Source organism: Mrakia frigida (genome assembly GCF_051309035.1).
Source record: "Mrakia frigida strain ATCC 22029 unplaced genomic scaffold BDY24scaffold_10, whole genome shotgun sequence".
Lineage (NCBI taxonomy): Eukaryota > Fungi > Basidiomycota > Tremellomycetes > Cystofilobasidiales > Mrakiaceae > Mrakia > Mrakia frigida.
In genome coordinates this window covers 163,844-188,134 of record NW_027481271.1, presented here as the reverse complement: position 1 = coordinate 188,134, position 24,291 = coordinate 163,844, and the positions used below count along the sequence as shown (strand labels likewise).

Genomic DNA, 24,291 nt, shown 5'->3' with positions numbered 1-24,291 from the left:
CAAGTTGAAGTAGGAGAGGTGTAGCGCAGGTCGTGTAAAGAGAAAGGAGTCCGTCAACGAGAGAGAAAGAGAGAATGAAAGCAAGCTAAGGAATGAACAACAAGATGCGAGCGAGGGTCTACGAGAAATCAAAGGAGAGAGGGAGACTAGGCGTGCGATACGAGAGAGAGTTATAGAATAGAAACGAACGTGAAGGGACTAAGAGACGTGCAGCGAGAGCGAGAGGAGACGGAGAAAGACGTCGTCGAATGAGACGCGCGAAAGTAAAGCAAGAATGAATCCAAAGCAAGAAATGGTTAAAGCAAAAAAAAAATAACAAGCAAAGTAAGAAGGAGGCCGTATCTACCTCCCAACAAAACGAGCACCGACGTTGACGAACGCGTCCTCGTCCCTCCTCCTCTTCTTCCCAGCGTCGCGAGGACCGAACCAAGGAGCCACTCGTTCTCCTCCCTTGACGAGATCTCGCCAGAACACGACGTCCCCAGCCTGAGCGAGGAAGAAAAGGGCGCAAGGTGTCAGAGAGAGTCTAGATCGGAGAAGGATGAATGGGAGACTCACGAGCAAAGCTCTTCCTCGAGACGTCACACACTCGGCACTCAACGGACGAGATCCAGTAGGGGAAGGATCAGAATCCGAAGAAGCCGAGGTTGATCGCTTGTGTGCTGCTGTGTCTTCGGTGAGGGAGGCGGAGTTGGCAGTCGAGAGGGAGAGGTTCGCGGTTTGGACGGCGGAGGAGCAGACGAGGGAGGTGAAGGGGAAGGCGGAGGAGACGACTCCTGGTTCGTTAGGAGTGTAGAGACGTTCGGTAGAAACGACCTCGTTTTGGTGGAAGACGAACTGACGGAAAGAAGAAAGGGAAGGAGAGACGTCAGCGAGGGAAAACGGGACGCGTCTCAACTCGACGATCTGTTTATGTTTCACTCACTCGATGCCCATTCGCCGACCTTTGATTCTTCGCCACCGAGCTCGTGCATCTCGAGCAGGCGACGGCGATGTAGTAGCCTGAACAGAGAGGGAAAAAGGAAGAGGCTTCAGCGTCGCCGTTTCGGAAGAGGAAGAAAAGGTTCGCCACTCACCCAGAAGCGACCCGCAGCCACAGCAGCCCAAGCCTGTAAAAAGTGAGAGAGGGAGAGAGAGACGAACTTCTGTCAGATCGAGGGTTCCAACGCAGAGACAGCGAAGTTTTCACGAACCTTGAGTGAGGCAGTCGCAAGTCCTCTCAGGTCCATCCTTCGGAGCTTCTCCTCCTCCGTCAGGGATGAAGAGAGGTCCGACGTTGACTGGGACGGCGTCGGTGGAGTACAGCGAGATGTGTGGCTTGAGGAGGAGGACAGCCTGAGGAAACGACGACGAAAGAGAGACGACGCGTCAGAAATGCAGCTCGTCGATTCTGACGAAAGGATTCGAGTGGCAACCAGGAAAGTGAAACTACTAACTTTCATCCCCCGATCCGTCAAGGGAAGAGCACAATGAGAGCAGGAGAGAAGGTAGACTCGATGCCCCAGGTTCGCCGACGCGGTTCGTTGGATGGCAGCGTTCGAAGAGCTGGCCGCCGTCGGTTGGGAGAGAGCTGTCGCTGATGTCGTAGGATTGGAGGGTGTCGAGGCTTGAGTGGTGTGAAGGTGAGGGGGAGGGAAGTAGACTCTCGAACTTTCTTCGACGACCTCGATCCTTTGTTGACTCCCGTTCGACGACGACGACGATCCTCCGTCCTGGTGTTGTTGTTGCTGCTGCTGCTGCTGCTGAGATCGACCTCGACCTGAAGCGAACGCCTGAGCGACGAGAAGCTCGTGCTGCTGTTGCTGAAGACGAACGTAATATGCTTGTTGCTGCTCCCTCGTCGACGACTCATGAGGCGCTCCCGTCGTCCAGCTCGAAGTTGATCCTGAGGCTTGATTCGGGATCTCCTGAGCGATTCCATGGAAGGGAGACCAGGACTGGAGGTTTTGGTATCCAGCTCCGTCGAAAGCGGGTTGCTGGCCGTAGGAAGCGAGGAACGGGTGAGGAGGTTCGGAGAGGTGAGCGGCCGAGGACGACGACGACGACGAGCCTGGTTGGGAGGGAGTGGGCATTCGAAGACCTGAAGCTCCTCGAGCGGTGAGATGTTCCGCTACTCTCAGGAGAGCGGGTGTAGGATCCCAAGGTCGAGAGGAGGGGGGTCGTGGGGAGGAAGAGGAGGAGGAGAGGGAGGTCGAGTCGTAAGGGGGCTGAGGGGCAAAGGAGTAGAGGTGGTTGTTGGCCGCGACGGGGATGGGTACGAGAGCCGGAGGAGAGGGACTTCGTTGAGATGTCGAGGGTAGGGAGGAAAGGTTGGAGGTTGAAGGCCAAATTGGGATAGCTGTAGGGAGGAAAGGGAGAGCGAGAGGTGAAAGTCAAAGGGAAAGGGAGGAAACGGTGAGCTCAAGGTTCGACGTCTCAGGGGGAGGGATGGACGATCTTTTGGGAGAAAACTTTCCAACTGAATTGAGAAGGACAGAGGAGGGAAAAGGTACCTACGCTGAGAAGTGAGCTGCTGAGCGAGTGTTGTAGAGGAAGGCGAAGGTCTGGCAGCGGACGAGGGCGAGGAAGGGACCTGAACTCGAAGGTCGCTCTCCTCGGTGTCGATGAGTCGAGGCATGGACGGGCTCGTGGCAGGAGAACGATCCATCTTCGGTGAGGCAGAGATTTCTGGTAGGGAAGAGGCGAAGAAGGAGAAGGGGAGGAGAAGACCTGATTGCAAGAAGGAGGAAGCGAACAAGAGAGACGAGGGTCGGAGGAAAGGGAGGGAGGGAGGGAGAGGGTTGGGAGTAAGAGGTCACCTTTCACTCAAACGATCAACCAAACTAGACTCGTCGCACCTTCTCCGATGATTCAAAGAGCAAACCTTTTTTTTGAAGTAAGAGGTCGGTGAAGTGAGAAACGGGATGGCTGTTAGGGGGGAGGGAGGGGTGAAGTCAGAAAGATTTCGATCCTGTACTCGTCGACCGCTCCTGAGCTTGTTCTTCGGCTCACCTCGTTCCTAGCTTGATTGGGAGGCGAGAAGTAGGTTGGTAGCTTTGATGAACAAGATGCTTTGGAGCTCGATGGTCCCGTACGTTCGGATCGAGAAAAGGAAGGGTCGGGAGGTCTCGCTCAGAAGGCGGAAGAGGTGCTGAGAGGAGAAAGGAAGGTTAGACTCGAGCTTGGAGGGAGGGAGAGGAGCTTCGCCGACGGAGGCGACTCTTCAGGCGAGGTGTTCCGCCTTGCCTCGATGACCCTTCTTTAAGGCTGGCCGAGATCGCCAGAAGGGCTCGGCTGTGGTCTATAGAGTTGGTAGGGAAGTGGGGTCGAGAAGGAGGGAGGCAGAGGTTGAGCTCATGAACTCGTCCGCTTCCTCTCGTTTCTGTTTTTGATTCCGTCTCGACGCGCCAGATTCTACTCTTCTTTTCGAGGAAATGAGAGGAGGAGTGAAAAGGACGTAAAAGATGGGATACAAGGGACAAAATGGGCGTTAAGAGATATCATTTGGGAAGGATGACGGAGAAGAACAAAAATCAAAACAAAGCGACGCGACTATCTAGCGAAAACTGAACCGACTCAGCTCCTTTTGATGATTGCGATCTGCCCTGGAGAGAGCTACAGGTTCTGTCTCACTCAGGATGTAATTGAGATCGAGTTCTTGAACATCGTGCGGCCGTGAAAAGGTGAGGGACGACTGGCGACGAGGGGGAGGGGATGGGAGCTCGAGAAGAGGGACGTCGTTCTTGTACAGGGACGGCACCGAGAGCGACGTTCCGGGAGACGAGGGAGGGGTATCTGAGAAAGTGGTCGAAGGCTGCAGAGGACCCGAAAAAAAGAGGAGAGAGGAGGGTGAGCCAGGCTCGAAGAAGCGAATAAAAGGGAACGCGGACCAACCTTCGTCCTCAAAGCCTTCTCCAAGATCTCATCGCTCTCGGGATTCCTCTCGAGGACAGGTTGTGCTGCACTGTCCCTACGAATGAAGCTGGAGAGGCCAGTCGTGGGTCCAACGGCGTCCGAGTAGCGACCATGACTGATTTGGGCGGCGGTTGAGGCGTTGTCGAGAGCGAGAGCAGCTGCCCTCTGGATTTCTAATGGACGGCAGATGATGAGAAGGCAGGTGATGGAGTAGAACTTGCTGGAGAATTGAAAATAAAGGAGGGAAGGTCGTCAGAAGGACCTAAAAAATGGGAGAGGGAGAGACAAAAGAGACGCAGACGCGACTCACGCGAGGATTGTCAAACCAGCGGGACCCATCGGGAGCTCTCTCGCAGTGAGAAAGATGATGCACATCGCAAGCTGAAGACTGAAAGATGAAGAAGGTCAGAAAGGCCTCGAACGAGAGAGTAGGGCGAGAGAAGCTTACCCAGACAAGACGACTCCGTTGGCGAGAAGAATCGCTATCAGACCCTGAAGGAGAGCGTTCGTGCCTTTGAAAACTCCGGTGTTAGAGTTTCGAAGCTCCCAGGTCAAGGTACAAGCTAAGACGACGTCTACAACCTGAGGCGAAGAAGAAGTGGAGCGTCAGCAAACGAAGACGACGCGCTCTGACCTGCGAACGGAAGGCAGAACTCACTGCTGAGCACGTCAGGTCGACCGCCAGAAGAATCGAGTAGTAGTCGATGGTGTTGGGAGGAATGATCTTGCCCATCCAGCGACGGCCTTGGAGGAAGAGTGTGATCATGGCGGCAGATCCGCTAGGAAAAGAAGACGAAGCGACGACGAGTTCAGCTTCTGCTCTTGTGTTCGAAGAAACCACGAACAACAAAGGTCAAGTCAAGTCAAGAAGAGCAAGCTCACGTAATAAAGCAAGCTCCAGCTCCGAAGAAAAGAACCCAAGCGAAGACGGTGATCCATTTTTGGCGTCGGCTCTCGAGGGAACGCGCAAAGGCAACCGATTTTCGAATGAGGAGGATGTGAGCTGTAGGGAGGGGCGAGGGGAGAAACAGGTGATCAGGGGTCAGCTCGACGAATTGAAGGTTCTCCCACCCCCTTCTACTCCTCCCCAGGAACAAAGCAAAGGACTGAAAGCTGAACGTACGGATGGCGACGAGAAGGGGGCTCGTGAGGTGGTCGAGCAGGACCACAGGCGATGTAGCAGCGTAAGAGAGCCATTGGGGGGTACCTTGCGACGAGGAAAAGAAGAGTCGATGGTTATCAGCTCGAGTTCGAGATGGATGGAGGCTTGGAGCGGGGAGGGAGGGCTGGAAGAGGGAGGGAGGTACAAGGTCGACGCACGGAATTGGAGAACGATGTTGACCAGACTCGTTGAGCTGGAGAAGAGCTGGACGATGTTCAAGATGAAGATAATCTGTGTTTGAAGACGATGGAAGTCAGAATCGGCTATAGGAGCATCTGAGAGAAAGAGCGGTAAGGAAGGAAGGAAAAGAACGAACGGTGACGGTCGCACGAATCACTCGGTCGTGGCGAGGGAAGTCCTTGTAGTAATTCACAACCTGGACCTGAGATAACGAGTGAAACAGCAAGCGGTCAGGATCATCATCATCGAAGTAGTACATAGACTCAAGATTGAAGGAGAGGACGAACTGTGATGACCCCAAACAGTAAACACTCTGTCAACCCTGCCAGAAGGAGATGCTTCAAAACCTTCTCTGCTGGGCGAACCTTCTGCCCCAGCATCGGTAAGGTGACTCTCGTCGTCAAAGAGACCAGATGATCCATTTCGACGCGGTGGAGCTGAGAGGGTTCTCTCGAGGATAGCCCAACAGAGGAAGGAGGGAGGGAGGGAGGGAGTGTCAGGTGGGATGGAAGTTGAGCTTGAACTTTACTGGAGAGGAAGCTCAGATCGAAATCGTCGGCTGGGATCTGGGGGACACCTAGGAAACTGCGGCTGATTCAGAGAAGATTTGAGTGGCGCGTTCCGAGAGTGAGGAAACGGAAGTTGTTCGCTCGATCGAGGTCTCAGGTTGAAGGGCGTGGGAAGCGAACATCGGAAGCAGAATAGTTGAGATTTGTGCAGGAAGAGAATAGAGAGATCTGTGGCAGTATATACATAGGAAGGGAAGAGATGAGTCAGTAGGTGGTCGAATTTGAGGAGCTTGACGGTCTCGCAAAGAAACGAAGAAGAAGAAGGGCGAGCTCGTCGCAAGGAGGTGAGATGGAGGGGGGAGAGAACTCACCTCTTCTACAAGATCATGAGAGACAGGTCCGTTGAATCTGGCTTTAGGGGACTAGCATGGTAGCCTCGAGGTGTTTTCGTCGGGAAGGAGAAGAGGAGGAGACGAGCAGAGGAGGAAGGGAAGGAGGAGGAGTGTTTGAGGTTTGAGCTCAGAACAGGCAGCAGAGCTCCGCCATCTCTGCCCAGATCGCAAATGTTGAAGCCGAGAAGTGAACACTTTCTCAGAGAGCGTCTCTGGATGGCAAGAGGAACGCAGTTGGATGAGCGAGTAGAGATAGGAGTGGACGCGGGCGAGGGAAGGAAATGGTTGAGGTGAGCTCGAAGTCGAGCGAGCTCAACTTTCCTCCTCCTTCCTTCCTCCCTTGGCCTCTTCCTTCTCCTCGTACATTTTTCGACCACCAAAATGACCACAACCGTCTTCCTTCTACGGATGAGTGGATACAAGCGAGCAGCGAGGACATGGTATCCAGAAGAAAAGAAGCAAACGAAGGGAGGGCAAGCTCAAAATTTGGGCGAGCTCAACCTCCTCCCCTCCTCTCCCTTCCTCCACCACCTGCACCAACGACCAAACGAAACACAAACGACGAAGGTAAGGATCGGAGGAGACCTCAGCCATCAACCACCCTCGCTCCGAAGAGCAAGGAAAAGGTCAAGTTCAGAGGGGGGGAGGGGAAGGGTGCAAGAGAAACGGCTCAGAAAAGTCCCACGAGCCCGATACCGTCTATCGACTACCTCGCAAGCGAGGAGCATCAAGAGTCGATCCACTTCATCGACGGTCCCTCTCCCAGTACAGAGAGAAGAGACCGCTTGTCCTCCGTGAAGGGCTGTGGGTAGGATTTCAGCCTCGCCGTTGAAATGATGTGGCTAGAGTAAACTAGCGAAATCGATTGTTTCTCTATAGAAATGAATCCTGCAGAGTCTGTGAGGTGGAGAAAAGAAGAAGAAGGGAGAGAGTGGTCAGTAAGGGAGAGGTGAGGGAAGGAGCGGGAAGGGGGGGGGGAGGGAGGACTAACGTGGTCAATGAAGAGAAAAGAGAGAGAGGGAGGATTCGAGTTGAAGAGGGATTCGAAGAGCGGTGCTTTTCACGTGGTTGGGTTGAGCGAAGTTGTTGTTGTTGTGGGTGTAGAGGGAGAGGAGAAGATGAGGCTGGTGGTGGGGAGATGAAGGAGACGTGAAGAAAAGTGAGGAGAGATTTTTCGCATCGGAAAGGTCGCGACGCGTCGAGCAAAGTTTCGAACGAGTTTCGTCCTCTCGCTCTTCCTCGTCTTCTCACCTGCTAGATATGCTCGGCGAAAAGCTACTTGTAAGTCGTTCTCCGAGGCTAGTATCATTACATCTTAGATCAAAAAAAAGAAGAGGAGGAGAAGACACCGACCATGAGCTGAAACGACGACGCGACGCGTTCTGCTTTCATTCTCCCTCGCTACTCAGATTTTCTCGACCGCCTCAAATTCACGCATAGGTAGAAGCTTGATGTGTAACTACTTTAAGAGTCGTTGAGAAGGATGGAGGTGACAGGGACAGGGAAGATTGACGTCGAGGGACTGGGAACGGAGGTGGGCTGAAGCCGTTCAGGCAGTAAGATGAGGCCCGAGACGTCCCAGGTCTCACTTTCAGAGCTCAATGTGAAGATACGTGATGAATTGGTCGGCTAAAATCTAGCCTCTGTCGAGAAAAGACAGAACGACCTCTTGGAGAACGACGCGTCGCAAATCTCAAGAGCGATCACTTCCTCAGATTTTGCAGACTTTGATCCTGACTTGCTTCTGAACCCTTCCCCCCGCTCGCTCGATTCCAACATCAGTTCTGATCCTTCGCCTCACTGCGAAAAAATCTGAGGCACCTTGGTCTCTCCTCGGCAGCCAGATCGGTTCGCTTGAGTCGAAGCTGAGAGTCGTCTTGCCTTCCTCTCTCCGAACTTCCACGTTCAAAATCTCCAACTCTCCTTCCATCAACACCCACTTCACAACTTCCACGTTCAGAATCCAACTCACCCTCCACAACACCCACTCTCTTCTTCTACTCAACCATCGCCACAACTTCCTTCCTTCCTAACCATGGGTCTTCTAGGTCTCTTCTCTCGTTCAGTCTGGTTCGTTATCTCTCCCTCCACCTTGCCTTCCCACCCTCCCTCCTCCCCTCCCTCGCTTTCCACAGCAGCTGACGGTTCTCTCCCTTTTCCAGCAACATCGCTGCCTTTGCCTACCCTTCCTATGCGTCCTACAAGTCCATCACTACGAACGACTTCCCTCAGATTGAACGATGGCTCGTTTACTGGTGTGTCGTGGGAGCTTTGACCGGAGCTGAAGGAGCGGTCGGATGGATCGTCGCTTGGATTCCCTTCTACTCAGAGATCAAGCTAGGAATCATGTTGTGGATGGTAGCTCCTCAGACAGAGGTGAGTGATGGCTTTCTTATCGTGTCCTTGGGTGGTGGAAAACAGGAGAGAACGGACGGCGATGAGCTCTTGAACGAAGGGAAGGAAGGGAGAGCAACCTACCTTCTCTCCCTCCCTCCTCTCAAGAGCTCCACCCGTTCTTCTTTCGGCTTTCTCTCTCGATAAGGAAGATTTCTGAGCTCACAGACTGACCGTTGACTCCTCTGTGATCGTTCGTGCTTCAGGGGTCAACCTACGTCTACCGAAACTACCTCTCGCCGCTCTTCACTTCTCACGAACGAGACGTCGATGCTCTCCTCGGGGACGTTCGATACATGGCTTCAGGATGGATCTCTAGGGGAATCACCTACGTTTGGAACCAAGCCAGGGAGAGACTCAACGTATGTATACTTTCATCTTCTGCGATCTCACCTTCCTGCCTTCCTCTCTTTGACCATCAGCTGACCCATCGGTTCGCGTCCCCCTCTCCTCTTTCTCCCTCTCTCCAGCTCTCGTCTCTCATTCCTCCCGCTCCCTCATCTACCCAATCCGTCGACCAGTCCTTCCACCCTTACCCTTCTCCACATCTCTCTCCCAACAACGTAGCCGTCCCTCCCTCGCTCCATTCCTCCAACTCAGCCCCGACAGTCACCGTCTCCCAACACGCTTCCTCCTCCACCTCGTCCTTCCCCACCTACCCTCAGCAACACCAACAGTCCCAGCCATCAGCCCACTCCTCCGCCTACAACTACGCTGCATCCTTCGTCACTCAATACGCACCCATCGCTATCGCAGCAGGTCAAGCTCACCTCTCCGCCGCTCCTGGCCGACGAGCCGTTTCGACACCTGGAAGCACGTCCACCTTCGAAGCTCGACAACCCTCCCCTCCCGGAACCGCTTCTTCCTCCTCTTCAGCCTTCGCATCGGGATCCAACAATCGACCTCTCTCGACGGGGGAGATCCGTTCCAGGCGAGCTCAACTCGAAGCCGAACTCGCTGCTCTCGCCTCTCCTCCTCACGGATTCGGAGGAGGAGCGAACGATGGAGGAAACGGCAGTGACGATGGAGGGGGAGGATCCAGGTCGGAAAGTCCTTGGTTGGGTCAGAGTGCGTACGAGCAGATCGGAAGGGACGAGATCGACGACGACGCGAGTGGATTTGCTGGAGTTGGAGCTGGAGGAGGGAATGCGCCTGCCGGAGGATGGTTCGGATGGGGAGGATCTCCTCAGGGATACCAGAAGGTTCAGAAGAGGGACTGAGGACTTGGAGTGTGTCGTTCAGTCGAGGAGGAGAGGCTCGCTCCAGCCTAGTCTTTCGTTCCTCGTTCCTTTCGTTCCCTCTCTCCTCGGTCAACCTTGACGTCTCTACGGTCCTTCTTTCGATAGTTGGGCTTCTTCCTTACGCTTTGCTTCTTTCTTGCTACCTCGACCCTGTATTACCATCGTCTTTCACCTTTTTAACTGTCTCTAGCACTCTCCTTCTCCTTCCTTTTTTCACGCCATGCCCCGTCGCTTTCCGCTCTCTTACTCTCTATGTTGTTCGCTCTCGCTACCTCTTCTTCCCACTTCTTCTTTGATGGACCTCTGAACGTTCTGTTTTTCTCGACGACCATACGAGCGCAGCGCATTGTGTTCGAAAGGAACGAAGAGGAGAGTCGCGACGCGTCGGGAGAAAGGAAGGTTCGCCTCTCTTTCGTCGAACGGTTCTTGCCCTCGTCCTTCGGCTCGTTCCTTCGTAATTAAGGACAGACAAAGAAGCAGGATGAATTTTCCAAATCCCAGTATCTCAAAAAGAAGAAGGCTGCAAAGACTGATCATCTCGAACTAATCCGCCTCTGCTTCGTTCTCGTTCCAAGAATCAACCTCGTCCAACTCTATCCCGCCACTCTCTGCTCCAAGGATCGAAGGGAAGACAGGGCCAACCTCTCGTCTCCCCTTTCTCCTCCACCAACCACCATGCGTTTTCTCCTTCTGCTCGCCTCTCTCACTTTCATCGCGTCCATCCTTTCACTCTCGGTCTCCGCTGCCAGTCTCCCTCTCAACGCCATCTACTTCCGAGCCGAGACTCCAGACCAGCCTTCGTATCGAGATTACATCGAGCATCAGGAGTACCAAAAGGAGAAGAAGAGGAGAGAACTGAAAGAGCACGCTCTCCAGCGACGGTGAGACTCTCACTTTCTTCCTTTCGTCTCGATGTAGATCTCAGGTCGCTGAAGAGGCTTTGATTACCTTTCAGTCCCTTTGGGAATCAGCCTCCACAGCTTGGGACGACGAGAAAAGACTGTAAGAGGTGTGGGAAGCCGGAGAGGTCGGACGCGCGGTGAGATTGAGTTCAGGGAGGGAGAGGAAGGGATACCATAGTATAGAGATGACAGTAATCGACAATGTGGGGTGAGCGAGAGAGATGTTCGCTTAGAGAGGGAAGTGTGACATAAACTGAGAGGGGAGAAAACGGCGACGCGTTCGAGTCACAGGACGCGGCGTTCGAGAGAGGACCAGATCTTTCCTACTCGAGTCCGAATCCGCTGGTTTCTTCGATGCTGTGGAAACAGGAAGTTACAGGAGCTCTCGGTCAGCTGGGAATCTTCGAGAGTTCGAGAGGACGGAGAAAAGAAGGAAGAACCGACGCGAGGGTGAGTTTTTCGACCAGGATCTCGAAGCTCTCATAGGGAGGTAGATCGAGTCTAGGTCAAGGGAAGAGTAAAGAGCGAGCTCAGTATACGGTACTCTCGGGAGGGAAGAGTGAAGGCTGACCTGTTGAAGCAAGCGTGCGAGCGAGGGAGCTCCGTGACCTGACCCGGAGAAATCGTCCTCTCGATGGTAAATTTTCGAAGTCCGTCTGAGCCGTGCAAATCCTTGAATCCGTTGACAGGTACCCGAGACTGAGAAGAAAGAAACCGAGCAGGGTAAGCTTCAACGGCGAGGGGAAACGACGAGGGAGAAGGCGAGACGAACCGTTCCAGTGCAAAACTGAAGGAGCTTCGCCTTCTTCTCAGGCGACCAGTCTTCGACGGCAATCCAGAACCATTGGATGACTACGAGGTTGAACAAAAGAAGGGAAAGATGCGTCAGTGTGAAAGACGACGAGATTGAAAGATGAAAGGAGAACGTTGACGACTCGACTCACTTTCCTCTTCCTTCAAATAACCTCGATAGGCAGTGTTCTCCCTCCAATCGTCGACGTCGATGTCCGAGAGACCTCCAATGAGAAGCTGATGCGAAACAAGAAAAAATAATCAGCGCTCGTCGCTCGTGAAAGAACAGCCGTCGAAGAACATCCAGAGCTCACTTCGAGTTCCATCGGATTGAACAGATCTATAGACCTCGGAGGTATGACCTCCGAGAAACCTTCGAGGAATGCTTTGAACTGTTTCTCCACTCGTTTGACAATTCGGTGGTTGGCGAGGGCTCTGAGTGAAGACGTGGAAGAAAGCTCAGTTTTATCTCGAATCAGGAGACGGATGGAAACGAGCTGCAGAGGACACAAAGACCCACTCAGCATACTCTTGCTTGTTATCGTCTGTCACAGCTATATCCTCTCCATGAGGGACGAGAGGAACGACGACACGTTGACCGAAATGCTCCTCTTCGACGGAAAAAGTCGCGTCGATGATTCCGTCGAGCTTGTTCTCACTTCAAAAGCGAATTCGAGAAGAACTAGCATCAGCTACACAAAGCCGAAGAGATGAGAATGAAGTCGACTCACAGAGTCCAAAGTAGTCCACGATAAAGCTCAGCGTCGACCCCTTCGAGGTCCTTCAGAACTGTTGATCGTCGTCGTCGAGAACAGAAACGATCAGTTTGTGGTTGAAGCACCTTTACTCGCCGAGGAAGCTCCAGACTCACCAATAGGTTGGCCTAGCATCTGTTTGTAGAACGCTCGAACCCAGTAACAATCGAGGAACCGATGATGAAAGACGGCCATTCCGAGGACGCGTCCGGTGAACTTGAAGTCTGTTGGGGCAGGCAGTCAGTCTGAGTTCGAACTTAATGTTCGAGATACGGGTGAGGAGCACAAACAAGAGAGGTGCTCAGGGTTGATGCCGGAGTCGGGGTTAATCTGAAGGTTGTAGCTGTCGGTCGAAGAGTTCTGCCAGAGCGTGTACATCGGGTTGGCGATTTCGTTGCCGAGGAGGTAGAAGAATTCTCTGGAGAAGACGAAAAGTAAGTCAGAGACTGAATTAGGGAGTTCGCTTGATGACGCAAAGGAAAATAGAAAGGCTGCTGACCTCGAGACTCCTCCGTAATCGAGACCGTCCTCGCCGTCGAAAGCGAACCTCAAGTCCTTCCGAAGATCGTCGAGTTCCAGTTCCATAATGGCGTCGTAAGAGCTTTCGAAAATGTTTGCTCTGGAGATCTGAGGTAAGGAGGGAAAAGTTCGAAAGGTCCAGCGAGAAATGGAGAGCAGGAATGCAAAGACAAGAACGAGGACTGACTTTGAGAATCGACCGACCAGGGAGTCCCTTCATCTCAGGCTGAGATCGGAAGTAAACAACTTTTCTACGAAGAGTAGCTTGGAACTGATCCAGGTCGGGATCAGATTCGGGCAGTCGAGGGCTGAAGGGACGTCGAAAGAAGATGCGAGTCAGTCGCGTCGAAGGAGGAGGGAAAGGATGAGAGAGAAAGGACGGGACTCACTCAATCCAGCTACTAGTACGAGTGTTGTGATCAACAAAGTAGACCCTTGAGTCCTTGGTTAAACGAAGCTCCCATCCAGGAGGTAGGTCTCCGGCAGGCGGATCGACTGGTTCGTCGGACGCAGATCTGTGAGGTCAGTGAGGCGAGAGAGAAGGTCAGAGAGAGCGAAGACGAGTACGAAGAGCTCAGTAGACTAGTATTCACCTAAGAAAGAACTCTCTACCAGCCGATGTCGATCGTGCAGACCAACTTGCCGGTGGTTCAGGTCGAGTTCGAGGAGCGCTGGCGATTCGTCGAGTGACGGCTCCGTAGGGGCTGCTGTTCTGAGAAGCTGGATTTGAAGGACGACCTGCTAGAAAGGAGAAAGAGCGGCCAGTGAAAGGGACGATGCTGAGAAGCAGAGGGAAACCGATCAGCGTCAGTTCGGACAGTCTACGACCATGAGAAAGAGAGGGAACGAACCGAGGTGTTGTTCCGACGGGTGAGACGTAGATAGTCCGTCCGTTTGATGCTACTCTGTTGGTAAAGCCACTGGAGTTTGAGGGGAGAAGTGAAGCGGATGAGATGGAACGCGTCGAGTTTGGGAGAGGAGAAGTGGACGACGTTGGCGAAGCGAAGAGGGATGGTTTGCTGGGTTTGGTGATTGTATAGGAGCTAGATGAGTCACTGGAGATAGGTAGAGAGGGTGGAGGTGTGACAGGAGCTAATGGAGGCGGTTCTGGAGCTGGTTCGAAGCTGTAACAAGAAAAGAAAGTCAGTGCGGCGAGAAAACGGGTCGAACGCGTCGAACTCTTCCCGGCAGAGACTCACTGGAATTTGAGCTTCCCTCGAGCCTCGTGGATATCCGACGACCTCTGAACGTCCCTAACGACGACGGCTGCATGTAGAACACATCACGAAAAAATCAGTCCTCGCAGAAGAGAGCCGAAGGTTGGAGGGACGTTTGAGCTCACCCTGCAGTCCAGCGAGATCCCAAGATCGAACGAAGATCTTCCCCAGCGAGGGATGGGCAGCTTTCTTGCCTCCTAGCCTCTTGAAGTCCAAGATATCGATGACCACAGCTGATTCGGGAGCGAGGGTACTGAGAGAAGGGAAGGAAGAGCGGGCGTGAGAGGAGAGACTCGAGAAAGGAGGGGGAGGACGTCGTCTCTTTGAGAACGAGTGATGCACGCACAAGACGACGCTCGCATCGGTCCAGATCGGATTGACAGTCTTCTTGGCGACTTCTGTAGTGAGGACGAGCTCGCCGTCGACCCTCACAGTTACCATCTGAGGGGGAGGAGGGAAGGAGGAGGGAGGGTGAGCTCGAGCTCGTTCTCGGCGATCTCCTCTCCTCAACGACTGACAGGATCTGGAGCTCTGAAACGTTGTAGAGAACAGCTCACATCCCGTCAGTAGGTGCGAGCCATCTAGAAGAGCACGGCAAGGGAACATTAGCTCACGAAAAGTAGTCGCGCTTGATGAGCCCTTCGGCTGAAAGGACTGGACCGAGGAGATGAAGCTCGTTAGAGCTCCCTCCTGTTCGCCGCGAAAGACATCGAGAAGTAGCTCACTAGTGAATGAAATCTTTCTCGATCTGGAAAGGCCACATGGAAATCCAAGTCAGCGAAGGAAGGAAGGATAGAGAGACGAGCTCAAAGTCGTGGGGAGGCGAGGATCCTCCGACGAAGGGGAGGCTGAGCTCGAGACGACTTACTGAGGTGTTTCTGCTGTCACCTTCGAGCGCGAATCCATCTATAGAGTCGGAACTGGTGATTGGAGATGATGATGTCTGAGCTGAGGTATTTCTTTGACCGAAACGGGGTCGTCGTTGAGAGCAGAGAGCCAGTTTCGGCACGAGCTCACCCTTTGGCTGACCGACGAGAAGTCCCCGAGCTCCCCTCCCCTCCTTTTTTTTCGACTCAGAGCTCACTCAGCTCCCAACCGCTTCCTTCTCGTCTTTCCCGACCTTTTCTCTTCACTCTACTTTCTCAGCATGTCGTACTCGACCACTCTAGGAGGAGGACACGAAACCATTCGGTTCAGAGGAGGGAACAGAGATAAAGTGAAGGAGCTCGACAGCCTGGGGAACGAGATGAAGCCAAAGAGGTGGATAGATAGACACACAGGTCTTCTCGTAGATCAGCTTAGGAGGTCCGTAGCCTCTTCCGTCTACCTGTGTCTGAGTTGACAAATCAGAAGCTGATCTGTCGGCGTTCTTTCTTGTTCTGGTCGTTGCTTCAGATCCGCTCGACCTCCATGGACGCCTTCCCTCTCCCTCGCCTTCAGAGTCCTCATCTTTGTTCGATTCACGGCTGCCATGTACACAGGAATCAGCGACTGCGATGAAGGTACGTCTTGGATATCTTGTAGCTCTAGAGGAAAGGACGGAGGGAGAGAAACAACGGTCGAGCTGTTTTCATTCGAGCTCACCTTCCCTCTTTCCCTCTTCTCTCTTTGGTCAACGTCACCCTCCTCTTCCTCCAGTCTTCAACTTCTGGGAACCTCTGCACTACCTCTCTCGAGGAACTGGTTTCCAGACCTGGGAGCTCTCGCCTCAGTACGCTATTCGAAGCTGGGCCTACGTCGCAACCTACTTGCCAGCAGCAGAGATCGTTCCGTACCTGATGAACCTCGGAAAGGTTCGTCTCGTTCTGCCCCCTCTTCCCTCTACAGCTCGCAAAGCTCACCTTGCTCTTCACCTTTCCTCCCTTCCCACAGAGACAAGCTTTCTTCTGTGTTCGAATCCTCTCGGCCTTCATCTGCTCCTTCGTCGAGGCTCGCTTCTATCGAGCCGTCGTCGAGAACGTCAACGATCGCGTCGGTCGATACTTCCTCTTCGGAATGCTTCTCTCGGCAGGAATGTGGAACGCTTCGACTGGTAAGCTTCGTTCCTACTACACTGGCGTCCCTCAAGTCGATCGCTGACGTCCCTTCGCGTCTCTCCTTCCAGCCTTCCTCCCCTCGTCGACAACCATGCACACGACTCTCCTCGCCTACTCCTTCTACCTCAAGCCTACCTCCTCCGACGGACCTGGATCGACTCGTCGAGTCTACCTCGCTACTTTCTTCTTCGCCTTCGGAGCCATCTTCGCCTGGCCCTTCTCCCTTCTCCTCGCTCTCCCGTTCGTCTTCGAGGAGCTCTTCATCGGAGGCAAGGACATTCTCAGCTCGGACTCGAGCGCCAGGATGGCTTGGAGGTTCGGCAGGGTGAAGAGGTTGGTGGGAGCTGGTCTGGTTTCGAGCTTGATCTTCGTGAGTCTTTCTTTCTATCCTGGAACACGAAGCCAGAGCGAAACTCATCCTCGTTTCGACTCCAGGTCCCCATCTTCCTCGTCGACTCCTACGCGTACGGACGACCCACCCTCCCCGCTCTCAACATCGTCCTCTACAACCTCTTTTCCACCACTGGAGGATCTCCAGAACTCTACGGAACCGAACCTACCACCTTCTACCTCTACAACCTCTTCCTCAACTTCAACTTCCTCCTCCCTCTCTCCCTCCTCTCCCTTCCCGCCCTCGCCCTCACCTACATGTTCGACTACAAGCGACTCGGATCGTCTCAACGTAGACCCAAGGAGGGAGAGACCAGTCCTTACACTCTCGTCGTGCTGAGGTTGAGCGGGTTGTACCTCTGGTTGGGAGTGTTGAGCGCTCAGGCGCACAAAGAGGAGCGGTTCATGTGGCCAGCCTACCCTCTCGTCGGTCTCAACGCTGGAATCGCTTTGTTCCTCACCCGAGGATGGATCGAAAATGGGTACGCTAGGGTGAAGAAGTCGTCTTACCAGGTCAGTCGCAGATCTCTCCGTCGTCGCTCTTCTCGACGCGTCGCGCTGACTTCGTCTCTTCTTTCCTTCGTTCCCTCCAGGCTACCCAAACCAACTTCATGGGCTACTTCACTCTCGTCACCATCGTCATCACCATGATCTTCTCCATGTCCCGAATCTTCGCCATCCAAACCTACTACGTCGCTCCCCTTCGAACCTCCTACCACCTCGAATACGTCGAGCTCCCTTCCCTCCTCACCTCCCTCGGTCACATCCCCATCCAGCACAACGGAACCAACGAATGGGACGAGTGGGATCTCTCGCCTATCAAGGATCTCAACAACGGAGAAGGTCTTCGACTCTGCTACGGGAAGGAGTGGCATCGATTTACGGGAAGTTGGTTGGTTCCCGACGGGATTGAAGTGAGGTGGATCAAGAGCGAGTTCGATGGAGCTTTGCCTGGGAGGTGGAAGCCTAGTGAGAAGACAGAGAATGGCTGGTGGAGGAGGGAGGGAACGAGATGGGCTACCGAGGGACTGAACGATTTGAACGAGGAGGAGAGCTCGCAATACGTGAGTTCGATTCTCTCGTTTCGTCTCTTCCCTTCCTCTCGAGTGCTGACCTTTCGACCGCTTTCGTTCTTTTTCCCCCAGGTCGACCCTTCAACCTGCCACTACCTCCTCGATTCTCACTTCCCTCTCCGACCCATCCCAGCCGTTGACTCCCTCGAACCCCCTTACGTCCTCGACACGAAAAGCTGGGAGCCGCTCCTCTGCGCTCCCTTCCTCGACGCTCAAAACTCCAAATCCTTCTTCCGAGCCTTCTGGGTACCTGGAAGCTGGTGGGGGAACAACGGAAGGTTGGGATGGGGAGAGTTCTGCTTGCTGGCGAGGAGAGAGGGAAGGGAGGGTCGATAAACGGATTCGAACGCGTCGTGTTTTCGCTTTCACCTACAAGTAATTTAGAAGAAAAAGGAGGAGCAGGAGGGAGAGGAGGGAGGAAATGTCAACCTTTGTATGTACTATTATATAGCTCGCATGCTCTACTTTCGCCTGAACGAGCGTGAAGGAGGAAAACACGGCGTCTCTCCCTCGCTTTCCTCGTTCGAGCTCGGGTTTCTCTTCTCCTCGTTCTTGCCGACATCAGTACTAGTATGACCCCTCCGTTCCAAGAATACAATGGGATCAAAGGGAGGAAGAAGGTCAGCATGGTGACCGAGCGAGAGCAGTATTAGTAAAACCTTTCTATTGGCATGTATTTTGGCCCCCTCCGCGACGAACGGAGAGCGAGTGAGTGAGACGCGTCTTCCCCTCCCTTCACTCGTTCCTCAAGTCCCGAGACAGGACTCAATCTGTCTTATAGATATCAGTAGTTGAGAGGGAAGGTCTTTCTGAACCTTGACGAATTTGCTTGATGTCCCAAAAATCCGAGATCCGAGATGCGAGACGAAACGAGACAGAATGAAAAAATATGGAGGAACAGGCGAGGGGGCTCTCTCTTTTCGAAACGCAAAACCTTCTTCCTCCCTCCTCACTACAGGGCGCAGCTGGCTGAGACGAGGCGAGCATGTGTATACCCTCCGTTCACAGAGTACTGAACAGTCGAGAGAGCAAGGGACCAAACGAGTGAGCGTTCGGATCCAAAACAGAAACAGAAGACGGGAACGCAGGCGCGCGGTTCGTTCCCCATTCTTTTTTTGCTTCTTCTCCCCCAGGCTCGATTCTCCCGAGTTGGCCGAGACCCTTCGTTCCCCTTCGTGTATGTTCTGCGCTCTGTTTGAGGGTTGAACAGGCAAGCAGCTCAAAGTCTTCAAGAGAAGAAAAGAAGAAGAAGAAGAAGGAGAAGAGAGAGGAGGGCAAAAGAGTGCGACGAAGACGCGCCCTGTTTGCTTCTCGAGCGGAGCTGCAGAACTCAAGCTGAGACGTTCAGGCCGCCGCAGGGGGCAAGGAGAGGGAGGGACCAAAAAACAAACAAGGGAGCAGAAAAGAGGAGAACCAACGAGGGGAAGCTGAAGAGCGCGCGCTCCGGTTTCTTCCTCCTCTCGCTCTTCATGGGCTGTAGATCGAATCCTGGGCATTAAGGAGTAGACAGGCAAGGGCCGAGCGAGTATCTTCTGAAGCTTGAGAAAACGATCCTTTCCTTGCTGGTCGAGGAGGAGAGGGAGAGGGCAAAAAATGCGAGACGCGTCTCTCCTTCCGGTTAGAATTGAGCCGTCGCCACGAGGGGCACAGTTTCAAAAACGGGCATTCCACCAGCCCGGGCGGAGGATCTGATGCTCCCCCTCGATCTTTCCACGCATCAAGCAAGCCCACGAAGCAAGCAAAGGAAAAACGCGAGCGAAGGTCCGCCCTCTCCCTCTCTGTCCCTTTTCTCTCTCCCTTCTATCAACTCCGTCTTCATCATCAAAGTCTCCGACACACATCTCTTCATCTCCTCCCTCCTTCCTCCTCCGCCCCATCTCCTCTCCCCTCATCATCAAGGAAAGAAACAGGCGACGAAGAAGAACATGCTTGGTCGGTCGAACAACTCCCCTCCTCTTTCGCCCCTCGTTCTCCGTCCTCAAGGAAGGAACTACAGCGCTCAGGAGGGGAACCTCCCAACCCCTCTGTCTCCGAACCGATATGGAAACGAAAGAGACGGAGCATGGAATCACGAGCTTCGTCAACCATCAGCAAGAGGAAACGACGGTCACCCCTCTGAACGAGCTCAACCTCCTCCTCCTCCCACCTTCCATCCAAACCACCAACACCGAGACCAACCTTCGTCGTCTTATAGACACCCCTCGTCCTCCTCGCACCCCGCAGTTGGACACGTTCCCTCCTCCTATCAACCTTCAAGCCAGTACTCCTCCTCTGGCGTCTTCCAACCTCGCCCTCCTCCTCCTCTCTTTCATCAATCTCATCCTCCTCCTTCGACCGCAACCTCCAATCCCACTCACTATCGATATCAACAACCTCAGTCGTACCACCTCCCACCCCCTCTGTCCTCTTCAGCGACGACGTCCGTCGAGCGTACTCCCTACGAGGGAGGAGGATTCGGTGACTTCCAACATCCTTCTCCTCTCCAATCACACCCTTCCCCTCCCTTCCCTAACCACCTCCGAACAATGTCCTACCCTTCCTCGAACGCCTCGGACAGAGAGATGGCCTATCAGCCCAGTCGTCCTCCTTCAACAGAGCTCGGAGAGAGAGAGGGAGGAGGAGCAGGAGGAGGAGGAGGTCGTCCTAGAGTTTTCGTCGAGAGGAGATCCTATCCAACCGGAGAAAACGAAGGAGAATCTGTACCAGTAGGAAGAAGAGGAGAACCAAGAAGTCAGCAGGAGCACGAGATGGGTCAGGATCACCAGCAGCAACAGCAGCAGGAGGAGGAGGAGAGATACGGACCGTCCTCGGAGGCCTCGCCTTACTACTACGCCGATTCCTCTTCGTCCTCCTACCCTCATCACCCACCACCTCACCACTCCCAGCTCTCCTCCCTTCACCATCAGACCTACTACCAACCTCCCTCCGCTTCAACCTCAGCGTCGTCGTCTCCCTACCCTTCCCACTACGCTCCTCCTCCTCCGACGAGCTGGTCCCAATCTTCGTACGGTCCTCCTCCTTCCCATCTCACCTCCAACCTCCCTACTCCTCACCCAACTCATCTTCCTCACCTCCTCGGTCGTCCACCCATGCAACCGCATCACTACGGTCTCCCCTCTCCTCTCGAAAATCCGTACCATCCTCCCACCATCTCTCCAACGACCTTCGCCCGACCTCTCACCACTCCCCAAAGCCACTCCAACTCAGCCTCCTCCTCCCACGTCGACACTCAGTCTCCCTACGCGTCCTACCACTCTCACTCGGGAGGATCCTCCGTCTACGAGGAGCACGACGACGAACTCGCTCCGTACTCGTCGCCAAATCAGTGGCAGACCTCGCCTCCTCTCGAGCAGCAGCAACAGGGAGGAGCCGTCGGTTGGATGAATTCCGCTACTGGTGGTGGTGGGATGGTTGGGTCAAGGCAGCCGTACGTCCAGGGAGGAGGGAGGATGGGTTATGTTGGAGAAGGAAGCGATGGAGGAGGAGGAGGAGAGCCGATCCGACGACCTTCTCAGGTTGTGAAGATGGGTGGGAAGCCGAAGAAGGGAGCGAGAGGAGTAGGAGGAGCTGGTGCTGGTGTAGATGGACGAGGGAAGGGAGATGACAACTGGATCGGAGGACAGAAGACGAGGAGACAAGTCAAGGTTAGTCTCAGCGTCGCGTTTCTCGTTTCCTCTCCTCTTTTCTCTTGACCGCGCCCTTTGAACGAGCGAGGATAAAGAAAGCTTGAACTGACCGAGTCTTTGCTTCCTTCCTTGCTACAACAAAAACAAAAACAGAACGCCTGCACCACGTGTCAGAAACGTGAGTTCTCCGTGCCTTCCCTCTCGTCCTCCAAAAAACGAGAACGAAACGCCACGAAAAACTGACTTCTCCTCTTCGCTCTCTCCTCCCCTGTCCTCTTCCCTCTCCCCTCTCCAGTCCACAGTTCGTCCTCCTCGGTTCCTTTCCGCCCTGTCCTCTCGCAGAAGAGAAAAATCCCGCCTGACTCACGAAACTCCTTGTTTGGTTTCCCTCCCTTCCTTTTTACAGAGCCCTGCGACGAGCAACGACCGTGCGCCCGATGCATCAAACGAGGACCCAAGTTCGCTGCTGAGTGTCGGGATTCGGATCGAAAGCCCAAGAAGGGAATGCCTCGTTCGAGAGCGAGAGCTGGAGCGAAGTCGTCGGCGGTGGGAGGAGGAGAGGTAGCGAGGCCGGTGTTGACGACGACGACGGCTGCTGCTGGGTTCGTCGAGGGTGGACGAGGAGGGCTTGTACTTGAGTCGAACGCGTCGGGATCGAGCGCTGCTTTGAGTCGAAGAGCTGGATTGAGAGGAGGAGGAGGAGTGGGACTTGGTCAGTATCTCTTTTTGCTCGTCGTTCCTTCTTCATCGAGACGGGTGAGGAGAGTCGAACGGAAGAAGGAGAGGAGTAGAAGTAAGAAAGAATGTAGACTGACCTTCCAACATTCGTCTTCTTCTCCAACAACAGTTCACCCTCCCGACGAAGCGTCAAAGTCTCGAAAACCATCCGAGGACTCCTCCTACGCCTCGTCGATTCAACACTCTCGTTCCTCCACCTCGTCGTCGTCCTCCTCGGGATTCCCGATGCAGCACCAACCTTACGGGATTCGAAGGCAGTCGGGATTGGTGTACGAGTCTGATCTTGTCGACCACGGAGGAGTGCTGGTCGTGGATCGAGAGAACGACGGGATGGATGATCACGAGGAGATGGGGATTCGAGGTTGGCATGCTGAGGAGAAGGAAGAGTTCGAGAGGAGAGATCAGCAGCAGCATTGTGAGTTTGTGATCTGTTTCGTCGAGCTCGAGTTCGAGACGCGAGCTAAGGGAACCTTGACTGACCGTCGCTTCCTCGCTCTGCCCTTTTTTTTTTCTTCCTTCGAAGACGCCTACCCAGTCTACCGACCTCGATCTCCCTTCCCTCTACAAGTACCACTATCAGCTCACCATCCTCTCCTCGATCGAGAAGGTTCCCAACGAGCCTACCATCATCCTCAACCTCAGCCCTCGTCCTCCTACCCTCCCGGTCCTCCTCCTCCTCAGCACTACGGCTACCCTCCTCCTCCCCAACCTCATCAACAACACCACTCCCACCATCCTCCACCTCACCACCAACCAACCCTCTTCAATCCTCCTCAATCCTTCAACCTCGAACGACCTCCTCAGCCCGTCCCTCGAACGGGTCGACAAGGACCTCCTTCCTCCCTCATCCACCTCCCCTTCCGAACTCACAGAGTCGAAGACGGGATGGTCGATCCTCCTCCCAGTCCTAGAGGAGATCTTCCTACTCCCGAGGTCTACAAGAGGAGTCCCAGAGCCAAGAGTCCGATGGGAATCGTCGAAGTCGAGGCGAGGAAGAACGAAACCTCCCTTTCTTTTCCTCCTCCTCCTCCTCCCTCCCTCGGTGCCGACGCAGGTCAGGAGGGATCTCCCGAGGTTGGGACGGAGGTCGAAGACGAGGAGGACGAGGAAGTGGAGAAGAGGGTCGAGGAAGGAGGAAGGGAGGAGGAGGAAGAGATGGTTGGCGTCGTGGTTGAGGGAGGACCGTGAAAGGAAAAACGGGAGAACGTTGGAAAACGGAAGGAGTGGGTTGGGTGGGTGTTCGGTGGCAGAGGGAGGGCGGAGTTGAAGGAAGCGCTTTCCCTTCCCCCCAAGGCTTCCGTTCATGGAGGGTTTCAAGGCTTCGGTGATTGAGGAACGACGATCGTCTGCGATCAATCCTCCCCTTCCCTCGCCTCGCCCCTCTCTTCGGTTCTTTTTCTCGTTCTCGTTCTCGCCTCTGTAGCAGCTTTCGTTCCTTCGTTCGTACACCTTTAACTCTCTCTCTCTACTACTACTAGTTCTTCTTCGTTCTGTTTCCCCACTCTTTGTATCCTCCCATTCCCAACGGCGCGCCGACTTCCCTTTCGAACTTCATCTCCGCCCCTTCTTTTTCTCTTTAGCTTTCCTTCTCTTCGCTTCCGAATCGTCTCGCTCTCGAACCTTCTCTCCTCTCCTCCCTCCTATACATATATACCCCCTACCACCTCCTAGAAGTTACCCTCCTAGAAACAACCACCCACACACCCCTAGTCTCGCACCTCTCTCGTTTTCTTTTTGCTCTCAGTTCGCGTTCTCGTCTCCCTCTCACCCATCACTCGTTTCGGTCGCTCGTTTCTCGTTTTGTTTTTCGCTTTCGTCTCTTCTACTCTAAAATCCGACTTTTGATCTTGCCTCTCGAAGACGACGAGAGAACCCCGAAAGAGGGACGGGTGCGGCGGTCTCGAGCTTTCGCTCGCGCTTCTTTGACGCGTCTTCCCCTTCTTTGGTCTTCTATAGGACAGCTTCCCTCTCGTTCTTTTCTCTCTCTCGCAAAAACGAGGGCAACAAGGGATATCCATACTACCAATATCTGAGCCCTACGGAAGATCTAAACAAACTACTTCCTTCCTTCGCCTCGAGCCCAACCGCCGCTCCCGTCTCCTCTCCTCTAGTCCTCCTCCTCGCTCGAATCCCCACCCATATCAATCTCCGGGATCTCCCCATCGCTATCCTCCTCCTCCTCCACAGCAGCAGGCTTTCCGACGTCCTCCCAGAGCTTCGAAGCGCTCTTGGCTCCTTCGACGATGGTCGACTTGACGGACTCGACGAGGGAGGACGACGACGAGGCGACCGCTGATTCTTGGACGACGAGAGCGGCGACGGAGGGAGTAGGTTCGATGGCCATCCTAGAGGAGGATTCCACCACGACCTCGGCGGCGGGGACGACGACCGCAGTGGGGAGAGGAGCAGGAGCAGGAGCGGGAGCAGCGACGGGAGCGAGGAGAGCAGGGAGGTCGAACATCCCTCCTGCC

General features: G+C 54.3%; 7 protein-coding genes across 7 annotated transcripts; 4 read left to right on the top strand and 3 right to left on the bottom strand.

Moving 5' to 3' along the window:
• Nucleotides 1–85: 85 nt before the first annotated feature.
• BDY24DRAFT_413955 (uncharacterized protein) lies at nt 86–2,617 on the bottom strand (the record flags this gene model as incomplete). The annotated part of the gene is made up of 9 exons (XM_076643247.1): nt 86–118; nt 190–198; nt 370–486; nt 559–837; nt 926–1,002; nt 1,077–1,109; nt 1,194–1,335; nt 1,437–2,338; nt 2,497–2,617. The coding sequence occupies 9 exons, from the start codon at nt 2,615–2,617 to the stop codon at nt 86–88; spliced, it is 1,713 nt and encodes a 570-aa protein (XP_076497903.1).
• An 803-nt stretch (nt 2,618–3,420) lies between these two features.
• On the bottom strand, nt 3,421–5,772 carry BDY24DRAFT_384412 (uncharacterized protein). The gene is made up of 10 exons (XM_076639809.1): nt 5,524–5,772; nt 5,373–5,438; nt 5,215–5,287; nt 5,018–5,101; nt 4,777–4,897; nt 4,553–4,673; nt 4,343–4,476; nt 4,205–4,282; nt 3,874–4,114; nt 3,421–3,793 (listed from the first exon to the last, which is right to left on the bottom strand). The coding sequence occupies exons 1-10, from the start codon at nt 5,656–5,658 to the stop codon at nt 3,536–3,538; spliced, it is 1,311 nt and encodes a 436-aa protein (XP_076497902.1). The 5' UTR covers nt 5,659–5,772; the 3' UTR covers nt 3,421–3,535.
• A 2,057-nt stretch (nt 5,773–7,829) lies between these two features.
• BDY24DRAFT_384408 (HVA22/TB2/DP1 family protein) lies at nt 7,830–10,084 on the top strand. Its single transcript, XM_076639808.1, has 4 exons — nt 7,830–8,207; nt 8,300–8,513; nt 8,738–8,893; nt 9,002–10,084. Exons 1-4 carry the CDS (start codon nt 8,173–8,175, stop codon nt 9,749–9,751), a joined length of 1,155 nt encoding a protein of 384 aa, XP_076497901.1. The 5' UTR covers nt 7,830–8,172; the 3' UTR covers nt 9,752–10,084.
• Nucleotides 10,085–10,447: 363 nt separating this feature from the next.
• BDY24DRAFT_413952 (uncharacterized protein) lies at nt 10,448–10,778 on the top strand (the record flags this gene model as incomplete). The annotated part of the gene is made up of 2 exons (XM_076643246.1): nt 10,448–10,599; nt 10,691–10,778. 2 exons carry the CDS (start codon nt 10,448–10,450, stop codon nt 10,776–10,778), a joined length of 240 nt encoding a protein of 79 aa, XP_076497900.1.
• A 45-nt stretch (nt 10,779–10,823) lies between these two features.
• Nucleotides 10,824–15,023, bottom strand: BDY24DRAFT_384401 (uncharacterized protein). The gene is made up of 22 exons (XM_076639807.1): nt 14,826–15,023; nt 14,683–14,705; nt 14,572–14,611; nt 14,476–14,488; nt 14,304–14,398; nt 14,083–14,210; nt 13,940–14,006; nt 13,592–13,864; nt 13,334–13,519; nt 13,130–13,255; nt 12,928–13,048; nt 12,721–12,848; nt 12,512–12,639; nt 12,338–12,445; nt 12,198–12,255; nt 11,987–12,124; nt 11,781–11,901; nt 11,619–11,703; nt 11,447–11,526; nt 11,246–11,373; nt 11,119–11,175; nt 10,824–11,031 (listed from the first exon to the last, which is right to left on the bottom strand). Exons 1-22 carry the CDS (start codon nt 14,861–14,863, stop codon nt 10,998–11,000), a joined length of 2,175 nt encoding a protein of 724 aa, XP_076497899.1. The 5' UTR covers nt 14,864–15,023; the 3' UTR covers nt 10,824–10,997.
• Nucleotides 15,024–15,203: 180 nt separating this feature from the next.
• ALG9 (dolichyl-P-Man:Man(6)GlcNAc(2)-PP-dolichol alpha-1,2-mannosyltransferase) lies at nt 15,204–17,792 on the top strand (the record flags this gene model as incomplete). The annotated part of the gene is made up of 8 exons (XM_076637351.1): nt 15,204–15,262; nt 15,353–15,459; nt 15,596–15,750; nt 15,830–15,989; nt 16,062–16,363; nt 16,429–16,896; nt 16,977–17,447; nt 17,529–17,792. The coding sequence occupies 8 exons, from the start codon at nt 15,204–15,206 to the stop codon at nt 17,790–17,792; spliced, it is 1,986 nt and encodes a 661-aa protein (XP_076497898.1).
• Nucleotides 17,793–20,240: 2,448 nt separating this feature from the next.
• BDY24DRAFT_384375 (Zn(II)2Cys6 transcription factor domain-containing protein) lies at nt 20,241–23,008 on the top strand. The gene is made up of 5 exons (XM_076639806.1): nt 20,241–21,100; nt 21,236–21,260; nt 21,378–21,383; nt 21,489–22,190; nt 22,301–23,008. Exons 1-5 carry the CDS (start codon nt 20,546–20,548, stop codon nt 22,729–22,731), a joined length of 1,719 nt encoding a protein of 572 aa, XP_076497897.1. The 5' UTR covers nt 20,241–20,545; the 3' UTR covers nt 22,732–23,008.
• The last annotated feature ends 1,283 nt before the right edge of the window (nt 23,009–24,291 follow it).

What these genes read in the sequence shown, in the direction of transcription:
- BDY24DRAFT_384375 (XM_076639806.1), top strand. Translation starts at nt 20,546, where the DNA reads ATGCAACCGCATCACTACGGTCTCCCCTCTCCTCTCGAAAATCCGTAC. An exon ending in AGACGAGGAGACAAGTCAAG is followed by an intron (nt 21,101 to 21,235) that starts GTTAGTCTCAGC and finishes AAACAAAAACAG; the next exon opens with AACGCCTGCACCACGTGTCA. An exon ending in GGGGATTCGAGGTTGGCATG is followed by an intron (nt 22,191 to 22,300) that starts CTGAGGAGAAGG and finishes ACCTTGACTGAC; the next exon opens with CGTCGCTTCCTCGCTCTGCC.
- BDY24DRAFT_384412 (XM_076639809.1), bottom strand. Translation starts at nt 5,658, where the DNA reads ATGGATCATCTGGTCTCTTTGACGACGAGAGTCACCTTACCGATGCTG. An exon ending in TACTGTTTGGGGTCATCACA is followed by an intron (nt 5,439 to 5,523) that starts GTTCGTCCTCTC and finishes TCGTTATCTCAG; the next exon opens with GTCCAGGTTGTGAATTACTA. An exon ending in TGATTCGTGCGACCGTCACC is followed by an intron (nt 5,288 to 5,372) that starts GTTCGTTCTTTT and finishes CTTCAAACACAG; the next exon opens with ATTATCTTCATCTTGAACAT.
- BDY24DRAFT_384401 (XM_076639807.1), bottom strand. Translation starts at nt 14,863, where the DNA reads ATGGATTCGCGCTCGAAGGTGACAGCAGAAACACCTCA. An exon ending in CCCGTCGGAACAACACCTCG is followed by an intron (nt 13,520 to 13,591) that starts GTTCGTTCCCTC and finishes TCTGCTTCTCAG; the next exon opens with CATCGTCCCTTTCACTGGCC. An exon ending in GATTACGGAGGAGTCTCGAG is followed by an intron (nt 12,640 to 12,720) that starts GTCAGCAGCCTT and finishes CGTCTTCTCCAG; the next exon opens with AGAATTCTTCTACCTCCTCG.
- BDY24DRAFT_384408 (XM_076639808.1), top strand. Translation starts at nt 8,173, where the DNA reads ATGGGTCTTCTAGGTCTCTTCTCTCGTTCAGTCTG. An exon ending in TGGTAGCTCCTCAGACAGAG is followed by an intron (nt 8,514 to 8,737) that starts GTGAGTGATGGC and finishes TTCGTGCTTCAG; the next exon opens with GGGTCAACCTACGTCTACCG. An exon ending in AAGCCAGGGAGAGACTCAAC is followed by an intron (nt 8,894 to 9,001) that starts GTATGTATACTT and finishes CCCTCTCTCCAG; the next exon opens with CTCTCGTCTCTCATTCCTCC.